The sequence below is a fragment of the Papio anubis genome, chromosome 8 (assembly GCF_008728515.1).
Source record: "Papio anubis isolate 15944 chromosome 8, Panubis1.0, whole genome shotgun sequence".
In the NCBI taxonomy this organism is placed as follows: Eukaryota; Metazoa; Chordata; class Mammalia; order Primates; family Cercopithecidae; genus Papio; species Papio anubis.
In genome coordinates, this window is record NC_044983.1 from 43,288,608 (window position 1) to 43,300,805 (window position 12,198).

The following is a 12,198-nucleotide window of genomic DNA, read 5'->3' on the forward strand; positions in this document are numbered from 1 at the left end:
GCATTCATTCATTCATTTAATGCACATTAGCGACAACAAACTATACTGTCAAATAGAAACATTAAAATCCTAAATTATGATTTAACAAAACTAAGTTTCTAAAACAAAAAATATGAATGTTGGTTGCTTTTAAACATCAGTGTCTGACAAACGGAACATGGCTCCTTGGGAAGTGTCTGACTCCAGGGTCAAGAAGAGCATGAATCATCTCATGGCGCAGGAGTGGCTCCCGCGCATCACACTCGGGCCAAATCTGGGACGATGTGAGCATCAAAACCAATCATGACGGCAAAACATTAGACCCACTGAAAAAATAAGAATCCATAAATCTTACTAATACAGATAAATAAATAACAGGGAAAATTGTTTCTTGCAGAACATCAACTAGGATGAAAGAAATGATAGGGGTAGAAAATCACCATTTTGCAACCATCAAAGTAATACCTGATTCAGAAGAATTGTCAGTGGATACTAAAACCATTATGGTGAGCTTGATGAGGAACAAGAATATTTACAGTGTTAAAGTACCCCATATAATAAATTCCTTTTTTTTTTAAGCAAGCAATCATAAACTTACAGAGGATGGAGAGTATATCATTTCTTTCCTGAAGCACTGAGGGTAAGTGACCGACTCAACACCCCACTGCCCCAAATGCTTCAATGTGTGTTCTCCACAAGGACAGCCTCCCAAACAACTGCCACACAACCATCCAAACCAGATTACCAACATTCACTCCTTAGCACCACTCAGAGTTCAGCATTCACCTAACAATGTTTTTAATTCAGGACAGCATATTGCACTTAGTTGACCTATCTCTTTAGTCTCTTTTAGACTGAAGCTGTTCTTCAGTACTTCCTTGCATTTCATAATTTGGACATTTAAAAAATCATGTTAGTAATTTTATACATGGTCTCTCCATTTGCATTTGTCTAATATTTTCTCATGATTAGACTCAGGTTATGGGACCAAGTTGTACCATTTTACTATTTCCTTTATTAACTGCTGAATTAAACTCTGACACATGTTCATTTTCTCTCTGCAGTCATAGTTCTACAACTATAAAGTCATTTCCAACAGTTCTGAGATGTCCAGTGCATTCACTGACACAGCCAGGTAAGCGGCACCGTGGGAGGGCACCTCCGGGTGGTTTAACCCCAGCAAGTCTTCTCTTGGTTCCAGAATGAATCCCTGGCAGTGGGATCTTACCTCTGCTCTGTCTCTCTAGCTAGTTCTTTTCCTTTCTATAATTGTGTGGTCTGTTTGGTGACCTTCTATGGGTAGATGTTAAAGAGTTCTACTCTCTGATGGGCCACAGATGATAAGAGAATCTAGTTTTTAGTGGGGTTTTTTTTTTTTTTTTTTTTTTGCTCCAATAAGTTAAGAATTTTTAGTTCACTGGAAAAAACAGATCTTTGATATCTGGACAATTCAGCATTTTCTATGTCTTTTGGGAACAGGCCTCCAAATCTGGCCATAAACTGGCCCCAAAACTGGCCATAAACAAAATCTCTACAGCACTGTGACATGTTCATGATGGCCATGATGTCCACGCTGAAGGTTGTGGGTTTATTGGAATGAGGGCAAGGAACACCTGACCCACCCAGGGCGGAAAACCACTTAAGGCGTTCCTGAACCACAAACAACAGCATGAGCCATCTGTGCCTTAAGGACATGCTCCTGCTACAAATAACTAGCCAGAGCCCAACCCTTTATTTCAGCCCATCCTTTTTGTTGTAGCCCATCCCTTTGTTTCCTGTTTTAGTTAATCTATAATCTATAGAAACAATGCTTATCACTGGCTTGCTGTCAATAAATATGTGGGTAAATCTCTGTTCCTGGCTCTCAACTCCAAAGGCTGTCAGCCCCATGATTTACCACTCCACACTCTGTGTGTGTGTCTTTAATTCCTCTAGCACTGCTGGCTGGTCTTGGCAATGTCTGTATCTCCTGGTTTTTGGCTCAAGTTGTGGAACTGAAACTATTTACTAAGCTTTCTATGTGTCTTTGCAAGTATGTGTCTATAATCAACAAAGACCTATATCTAATTTTGTGTATAATGTTCTCCAGTATTTGGAGGGTATTGATAAATTAGATTATAAAGTCTCTTAAAGGATCTCTGTTCTGATTTATACAGATATGTAAATCGAGTATTCCTAAAATTCTCCAAAAATAAGGAAGTTGAATTAATAGTGTTTTAAATGCGCTAGACTTTAAAAATCACACAGAAAACAATTTGGGATCATTTAGGAAGATTCACATAATTAAGGCACATCTGTGGTAAACAGACAAGTTTAATATTTTGGTTTATATAAGTCTATTTTATCTATCAGTATTAAATACAATACAAACATACACTTTATTCTACTTGTGTTTGTTTTCCCTATAGTTATTCCGGCTAATAAGCTAACATTACTTCTCAATAACATTTTTTAAAACTGTGGTATAATATACATAACATGAAATGTACTCTTTTAACCATTTTTAGGTATATACTTGAGTGGCACTGATTACATTCACAGTGTTGTGCAACCATCACCACATCCATCTCCAGAACTTTTTCAACATCTGAAACAGTCACATATAACTTTTAAGATTATGAAAAATGTGGCTGAGTGCGGTGGCTCACGCCTGTAATCCCAGCACTTTGGGAGGCCGAGGGGGGCAGATCACCAGGTCAGGAGATCTAGACTATCCTGGATAACATGGTGAAACCCCCATCTCTACTAAAAATACAAAAAAATAGCCAGGCGTGGAGGTGGGCGCCTGTAGTTCTAGCTACTCGGGAGCCTGAGGTAGGAGAATAGCGTGAACCCGGGAGGTGGAGCTTGCAGTGAGTCAAGATTGCACCACTGCACTCCAGCCTGGGCAACAAAGCAAGACTCCATCTCGGGGGGAAAAAAAAAAAAGATTATGAAAAATGTAATAAGTTTATGTCCAACTAAATTGAATCATTACCTGGGTAAACTTTTTTTTTTTTTTTTTTTTGAGATGGAGTCTCACTCTGTCGCCCGGGCTGGAGTGCAGTGGCTGGATCTCAGCTCACTGCAAGCTCCGCCTCCCGGGTTTATGCCATTCTCCTGCCTCAGTCTCCCGAGTAGCTGGGACTACAGGCGCCCGCCACCTCGCCCAGCTGGTTTTTTGTATTTTTTAGTAGAGACGGGGTTTCACCGTGTTAGCCAGGATGGTCTCGATCTCCTGACCTCGTGATCCACCTGCCTCGGCCTCCCAAAGTGCTGGGATTACAGGCTTGAGCCACCGCGCCCGGCCTGGGTAAAGTTTTTATTTCCCCAGTAATTATATTGTGTAGCATGCCAACTGGAAGATTATTATCTTTAGGCAATTTGCAACCTTGGACTGACTGAGTTAATGGATACTTTGGATGGTTGGGTACTTTGATAATTTCTAAGTAAAATATTAATAGAATACTGAAATATTGATGAAAAGGCACAATTTTTATGTTTATGTGCTTTTCCTTTTCGCTTTTATAGGCCACTGAAGGTAGGAACCTTGGGTCATGCTAATAGGCATGTACATGCTGTCTCTTGGGGGCTGCAGACAGTGGTATCTGTGAGCTCCATGAGTCTGACATACTGCTAGTGTGTAAGGCTATTCTCAATTACCCACTCCAGTTTTCTAGGTGAACCATGAGTTTAGTATGTTATATAATTAACAAGTGGTTGTGTGGCTATATTAGAAGAATAGTACAGAAATACAATTGCATGCATGCTTTTTTTTTTTTTTTTTTTTTGAGACAGAGTCTTGCTCTGTCACCTGGACTGGAGTGCAATGGCACCATCTCCACTCACTGCAACCTCCGCCTCCCAGGTTCAAGCAATTCTGCCTCAGCCTCCCGAGTAGCTGGGATTACAAGTGTGCACCACACCCAGATAATTTTTCTATTTTTCGTAGAGCCAGGGTTTTGCCATGTTGGCCAGGCTGGTCTCGAACTCCTGACCTCATGTGATCTGCCCACCTCAGCCTCCCAAAGTGCTTGGATTACAGGCGTGAGCCACTGCACCCAGTCTGATTTTTCTTTTTTCTTGGATTACAGGTGTGAGCCACAGCACCCAGTCTGATTTTTCTTTTTTCTTTCTTGAGAAGGCTCTCACTCTGTCACCAAGCTATGGTGCAGTGGTGCAATCATGACTCAGCGCAGCCTTGACCTCCCAGCTTCAAGCAATCCTCCCATTTCAGCCTCAACCTCCCAGGCTCAAATAATCCTCCCACCTCAGCCTCCCAAGTAGCTGAAACCACAGGCATACACCACCACATCCAGCTAATTTTTAAAATTTTTGTAACGAAATTAGCCAGGTACAGTGGTGCACACCTGTAATCCCAGTCACTTGGGAGGCTGAGGCAGGAGAACTGCTTGAACCGGGGAGGCGGAAGTTGCAGTGAGCCAAGATCGCTCCACTGCACTCCAGCCTGGGTAACAGAGCGATACTTCGTCTCAAAAAAAAAAAAAAAAACAATTTGTAAAGATAAGGTCTCCTTATGTTGCCCAGACTGGTCTCGAACTCCTGGCCTTAAGTGATCCTCATCCCTCGGTCAGTCAAAATGGTACCTGGGATTACGGGTGTGAGCCAGTGAACCCAGCCTGCTTTTCATTTTTAAGTAAGGAGGGTAGTTCCTCATAAAACAGTGAGTCTCAGACTTTTTCGTGTCTGGATCTTTTGCCAGAATTGGGACTTACCCCCATAAATCTTTGTTTTGTGGGTTAGAACCAGCAGCAGTTACAATATTGGAAACAGAAATAATGTTTTAAAAACTTATTAATTGATTTGGAGGTTATGTTAACATGCATAACATCTCAGTATTTCTATGAGAATAGTTCTGATCTCCCAGACTCCCTGGGAACCGGTATTTGAAAGTTGTGTCAATTGGTTTCAGAATATGAAAGGACACAACACAGGACAAATCTCAGAAAGTGACTATCTGAGCCTGAAAAGATAATATTAAATGAGTTAAATTTTTAGCAAAGGTGACTTAACCTTGAAAAGTTTGGTTCTTTGGTTTACTGATCAAGGCCTTTGCCTATACCATGAGAAGTCATTCTTTTTTCTTTCTTTTTTGAGATGAAATCTCACTCTGTCGCCCAGGCTGGAGTGCAATGAAGCGATCTCAGCTCACTGCAACCTCCGCCTACCAGGTTCAAGTGATTCTCCTGCCTCGGCCTCCCAAGTAGCTGGGATTACAGGTGTGCACCACCATGCCTGGCTAATTTTTTGTCTTTTTAGTAGAGACAGGGTTTCACCATGTTTGCCAGGCTGGTCTCAAACTCCTGACCTCAGGTGATCCACCCAAGTTATGGGATTACAGGAATGAGCCACTGTGCCCGGCCAAGAAGTCATTCTTTGTATGTAATCTGCCAAGACAGCAAAGATTCACTGTCTTATCCGAAAAATTTTCTGAGCTTTATGCTGACTTTGCTGTCTGAAAAAGGAGATTCAGGCCATGTGTCTTTGACAGGACAGGTCCAGAGCGGCACTGAGTTCCCCCTCAGCAAGCGAAATCAGGATGCATGTGTGGCCCACAAGTCCTACTGCTAGTCAGTGGGCTGAGAAGGGCTCTACCAGGTGTCTCTGCTATAAAGCCACTATTTTCACTCTCAATCATTAGTACATGTTTGGGTGAGGTACTTTAAAACCATGGTACTTCAAAAAGTGCCATGCTGGCTGTGAAGGTGTAGGGGCCACCTAGGAGGACACTCAGAGGCCTCCACGAACTGAGAATCATGCTCCAGCCGTCAGTCAGCAAAGAGACAGGAACCTTGGTTCTCCAATCACATGGAACTGAATCCTGCCAACAACCTCGATGGGGAGTGAACAAACCTGGCCTAGCCAACACCTTGATTTCAGTCATATGACTGAACAGAGAACCCAGCTGAGCCCATCTGGACTTGTGTCCCACAAATCTATGAAATAATCATTGGGTGCTATTTTAAGCTAAGTTTATAAGAACTTATTAGACACCAAACAAACAAAAAACCACTAGGAAACTTTAACTCACTCATTTTACTTATTTATATCTGTATATGCTCACTGCTTCCTATTTGATTACATGGGTTATAATGTTTCTAAAGTTATTTATTTTGATGCTCAAATCATCACTAATTTTGCCTGTGACATTTCCCCCATCATGCTTTTAACAGGTCCTTACTTTCTGGGTGTTCTATAAAACACAGTATTCTGGGTTCATAATATATTTTCCTGGCCCCAGGTTGGAACCAAGGAGTCCTGGTTCCATTAATGGAAAATGAGGTGTGGGTCTGGGCATGGTAGCTCATGCCTGTAATCCCAGCACTTTGGGAGGCCAAAGTGGGTAGATCACTTGAGGTCAGGAGCTCGAGACCAGTCTGGTCAACACAGTGAGACCTCAACTCTACTAAAAATACAAAAATTAGCTGGGCGTGGTGGTGCATGACTATAGTCTCAACTACTTGGAAGGCTGAGGTGGAAGGATCAGTTGAAACCAGCAGGCAGAGGTTTTAGTGAGCCAAGATCGTGCCACTGCACTCCTGCCTGGGCAACAGAGTGAGACTCTATCTCAAAAAATTAATAATAAAAAGAAAAAGAAAATGAGATTTGGAGGCCATGACCTGGGTGCCAAGTTTGCCTGTTACTATTCAGGTACCACACTCCTAGGCAGGTGCCTTCAGAGGTCAGAGTATATGTAACACACAAACACACACACACTCTCTCTCTTGGTCCTATTTCCACATTTATTTAGATGCATCCATATGTGAACACACATATATAACTGGGGAGACGCAGAGGGAGGAGGAGGACAACAGGTTCACACTGATATACCCATTTCCAATGCAGCTCCACAGTGACCATTCCAATTTCCTGTCTTTCTGTATTTGTAGCTCACTCCAACATGAGAAACCTAGTTTCCCTTACTCTCAATGAATTTATGTATTTGTTCAATCCCCTGTGTGTAACCAAACTACTACCTCCATCACCCTCCTGGGTGCACCCCGACATCCCAGACAGCTGTCCCAACACGTGGGTGCCTCATCTGGCTTGGGTAAACCCCATGCCAGGTCACCCGGTGGGGGATGACCTCCTCACACCCTCGGGAGCACCTGGGACCTCCCCCTGCCCAGCATCTACCTTCCTCTGTACCACCTAAAGGCCTCAGGACTGATCACTTTAGGAAGTGGAGTGTGGAATGCCTCAAATTACTAACTCACAAGAGGGGAAAAATAGTAACTCGATGACCACAAAAAGATGATGCAAACACTGACCAAATGGTTAGAGTGGAAACAACCAGCAAAGGCACCAAGGGTCCTGAAGAGGACCCAGGGTCTGTCAAAAAGGCATAGCCCAAAACTCACCAAGAGGAAACATCAGACAAACCCACATGGAAGGACACTGTTCAAACTAACTGGCCTGAAGTCTTCAAAAATGACAAGTCGTAAGAACTAAGAAAGGGTGAAGAACTATCCCACATTAAAGAAGCCTAAAGAGTTACAACTAAAAGTAACACATGATCCTACACTGAATTCTAAACCAGGAAAAATGCAGCTAAAAAAATAAATTAATAGGGCAAGTGAAAAATGTGCCTATTGACTGTTACTTGGAAGAATATGTATCCATGTTATCTTTCCTGATTTTGATAATAATACTGTTGTTATGTAAAAATGTTCTCACTCTTAAGAAATATACAATGGGCCGGGCACGGTGGCTCAAGCCTGTAATCCCAGCACTTTGGGAGGCCGAGACGGGCGGATCACGAGGTCAGGAGATCGAGACCATCATGGCTAACACGGTGAAACCCCGTCTCTACTAAAAAATACAAAAAACCAGCTGGGCGAGGTGGCGGGCGCCTGTAGTCCCAGCTACTCGGGAGTCTGAGGCAGGAGAATGGCGTGAACCCGGGAGGCGGAGCTTGCAGTGAGCCGAGATCCGGCCACTGCACTCCAGCCTGGGCGACAGAGCGAGACTCCGTCTCAAAAATAAATAAATAAATAAATAAATAAATAAATAAATAAATAATTAAAAAAAGAAATATACAATGAAGTCTTCAAGATCTATGACACCTTCAGCTTATTCACAAACAGTTCCGAAAAAAATGTCCCATGTAAATGTAAAAACATGCACAAACACACAATAGAGAAAGTACATGTGATAACATAAATGGTACAAAATCTTAATAACTGGTGAATCCAGAGAGAACTCATGGAGTTCTTTTTACTGTTACTGCAACTGTTCTGGAAGTTTGATATATCAAAAAAAGTTATTAAAACACTAATTTTCGTCTCTAACATGATAGATTTTGTTTTGTCACCTAATGTTGCTTACTTTCTGTTTTTCTCAAGGATCGAATAATCTAGATAGAGTATATGTTTAACAGGCAAATCCTTTTTTTTTTTTTTTTTGGAACTACAGGCGACCGCCACCTTGCCCGGCTAGGTTTTTTTTTGTATATTTTAGTAGAGACAGGGTTTCACCGTGTTAGCCAGGATGGTCTCGATCTCCTGACCTCGTGATCCGCCCGTCTAGGCCTCCCAAAGTGCTGGGATTACAGGCTTGAGCCACCGCGCCCGGCCCAGGCAAATCCTTTAAAACAATCACAGTAACTTCCTTTATTAATCTAATACAAATCTTTTCAATGAGTTAATTAACAGAACTCAAAAAAGAAAATTAAATACTACTAAGATATATGCTATCGGATACATTCATTTTACTAAGTGATGTATTTGTCACGAACACTCAAATTATGGCACTCCTTACATAAATGTGAATTTTAAAAGCTATAAAGATCAACTAGTTTGTAATTTTGGTCTCTAAAACATACTTGTTATTACAATCTGTAAAAAAAAATTGTGACTTTTCTTCATGAACTCTGCATATGTACTGCGGATGTCACAAAAACCAGACACAGTGCATGAAATCTGTCACACAACTTTTACTTAATGTTTCCAAGCCAGTAAGATTTAACAATAAAATAACGATTTACATAAGTAAAACCTCACAATTTTTTTTCTGTATTTCTTTTTTTGGCCTCATGAAGGAAAAAACCTTACAAATTAATACTTGACTTCTACTTTGAAGATAGTAAAGCTTAAATTCTTACAAATACTTCAGTCTTTCTCCCAATGGAATCTGTTTGCTTGCATCGGATGACAAGGTCTCTTTTCACTCCAGTTTAAGTAAGTCTGTGCCCCATCCCAACTCTTAAGTCCTACTTTTTTTCTTGACTAGTAATATTTTTACCTGGACAGATAATTTTTTCCTTTGACTCTTTTCCCAAACCTATTTTTTCTATGATGACACTTTTTTCCCAATTCTTAGCTACCCTTAGTGTGCTTCATCAGCTATGTTTTAAAAAGCAATAAAAATCTAGTGAAAGTAAAAATACAAAATCACTATTGAATTTTCTGAAGTTTTTAATTCCTCACTGATTTATTCAACAAATTTTTTTGCAAAGCAGTGTATTAGGAGCCATAAAAATTTAAAGGTATTTAAGACAGTCCTTGTCTTCGAAGATTTTATAAATCTTAGTAAGCTATAAGGGAGTAAATGAAAAATATTTTTAATACCTCAACTATATTTATCACAATTAGAGTCAGAGAAATTAGGGAAATTACAAAAATAGCAATCAAACATATTTTGAACACGTTGGGTTTACATTTCAGAAGTTGCAAAAATACAGTCCTACCTATTATAGTTATTCCATTTCCATTTTAATTACAATACACATCGTAATTCTTCTAAACCTTACCTGACAAGGCTGAAGTCTTCAGGTAGCCATCCAGGCAGGGGAGAATGTCTTTGTAATAAGGCTGCATTACATGTCTGTCGATATAAATTGACCATTCTTCTAGAGCATTCAGGCCTACTTCTGCCAAGGGGGTATAGCTCAGGCCCAGTTTGAAAGCCATCTGTATGTTAACACAAACAAGTTAAACTAAAACACAAGAAATAAAAGATTTAAAGGAAAAAAAACACCACGTAATTGTGGTTTCTAATGAAAACACCTTTTTATTGCTGGACACCCGACACTGCTGGAGTGTGCAGTCCAGGTAATTAGGAGGAAAGCAAGCAGCTGTCTCTGTGGCTGTGGTATACCGCAGCCTTTCAAGACACACAGGTTTAACTCTCACATCGACCTCCAAGTGCAGTTCAGAGTCACCAAGGGTCTAAGTCCCAAAGCCAGTAAGTGGCAGAAACAGACCCTGACCCGGGTACCCGCCTGTGAGGAAACGCTTGCTGGGACTGCCTTGGCAAGAGTGTGGTGTTTCCATGTGCTCTGGGACTCACAACAGTCCCAGATGTCTTGAACAGAGCCCAGATGGCTCTGTTCAAGACAACACCTACCTGCAGCGCAGGAATGTAGGCTCTAATATCGAGTTCGATGATGTCATGTGGCAGGGACAGAAGAAAGGTCAAACAGGAGGCCAAAAGTTCATCTTTGTATTGCTTCATTTTAACTGCCACCTTAACAAGAAAGAAGACAATAATGTATATCTGAATAGAGCCTACATTTGAAAATCAACTAAAAAGTATTTGCCCTATTCTCAAATACAAAAATGGGCATGTAGTCTTTATTGACATGACCACATTCACTTACAAATTACACACTAACCTCCAGGAAAGTTAATTTGTTGAAATGCTTAATACCTACTACATGGAAAAACAAGAATCTATTTCATTTTGAGTTGTCATCACTCAATTGAATTACGCTAAGAGAGCTCGAGGGCCTTTTTTTTTTTGTAAGATAGAGTCGTGCTGTCACCCAGGCGAGTGCAGTGGTGCAACTCGGCTCACTGCAACCTCTGCCATCCTTCAAGCAGTTCTCCTGCCTCGGCCTCCCAAGTAGCTGGAATTAAAGGCACTCATCACCACATCTGGCTAATTTTTTGTATTTTTAATAGAGATGGGATTTCACCATGTTGGCCAGGCTGGTCTTGAACTCCTGCCCGCAAGTGATCCACCCACCTTGGCCTCCCAAAGTGCTAGGATTATAGGTTTGAGCCACCATGCCTGAATGAGGGACTTTTGAAGCACAATAACTTCCTCTACTAGTTTTTTTAGGACCTCACTCCCACTCTAGATTTAGCAAACACACTTTTGTTTTTATTTTTATTTATTTATTTATTTAAGACACAGTCTCGCTCTGTTTCCCAGGCTGGAGTGCAGTGGCACTATCTTGGCTCACTGCAACCTCCATCTCCCAGGTTCAAGCGATTCTCCTCCCCCAGCCTCCTGACCCGACACAATTCTTTTTTTTTTTGAGACAGAGTCTCACTGTGTCGCCCAGGCTGGAGCACAGTGGCACAATCTCAGGTCACTGCAACCTCTGCCTCCGGGGTTCAAGTGGTTCTCCTGCCTCAGCCTCCTGAGGAGCTGGGATTACAGGCGTGCACCACCACGCCAGACTAATTTTTGTATTTTTAGTAGAGACGTGGTTTCATTACGTTGGTCAGGCTAGTCTCAAACTCCTGACCTTGTGATCCGCCCACCTCGGCCTCCCAAAGTGCTGGGATTAGGGCATGAGCCACCACACCCAGCCCCAATTCTTAAAATAATTATTTATGATCACTAGGATTTTTTCAATAAACATTCATTTAAAAATAGTTCATGATAACACTAAAATAAATCATTTAAAAATTACCTCTTTGCCAAATTTCACAAATAAAGCAAAGCAAGAATGCTTTTCTGGGTCTTCAGGAGAGTGTTTCAGACTCTTTGGACTAACTCCCTGTCAAATAAAACAGCAAGTTAGTACACTGAGCAAGAATCAGGAGACTGTATCCTAATCCAGTGGTTCCCAGCCTGTCTTCAGAGGGGTGAATCCATTTCAAGTTACCAACATCCAATGAAGACAGGAGAGAGAATCAACTCTGCAGACATTTCAAGGCACAGGCCAGTCAGAACAAGAGGAGGGAAGGTGGCGGCTAGTGAGAAGGCATGGACACAACTAAGTCCATTGCCTCTTTCTCATCTCACCCTGTAATTCCCAGGTGGGCTCATCACGTGACTGACTGAAGCGTCCAGAATGCTAATCCAGTTGTTCTCAAACTTCACTAGGTGCCAGAATCACCTGGTAGCTCCTAGCACAGGTGGCAGAGCCCTGCCCCCAGGGTTTCTGATGCAGGAAGCAATGCTCAAGGCTGCTGGTCCTGGGACCACACTTTGAAAGGCCTTGTTAATCTTACATAATTAGCCAGGTGCTTGAGCATCAGGGCA

The 12,198-nt window shown here is 41.7% G+C and overlaps 1 protein-coding gene across 4 annotated transcripts in view; it reads right to left on the reverse strand.

The window, feature by feature from the left end:
• The window catches only part of PRKDC (protein kinase, DNA-activated, catalytic subunit), a 189,819-nt gene that overhangs the window by 147,724 nt on the left and 29,897 nt on the right, over nucleotides 1-12,198 (reverse strand). For all 4 annotated transcript variants that reach the window (XM_017961992.3, XM_003902720.5, XM_017961991.3 and 1 more), the window contains exons 19-21: nucleotides 11,624-11,710; nucleotides 10,327-10,446; nucleotides 9,731-9,890 (exon numbers count right to left, since the gene is read on the reverse strand). In XM_017961992.3, the coding sequence (XP_017817481.2) occupies nucleotides 9,731-9,890; nucleotides 10,327-10,446; nucleotides 11,624-11,710 (367 nt within the window). The remainder of the gene's footprint in view (nucleotides 1-9,730; nucleotides 9,891-10,326; nucleotides 10,447-11,623; nucleotides 11,711-12,198) is intronic.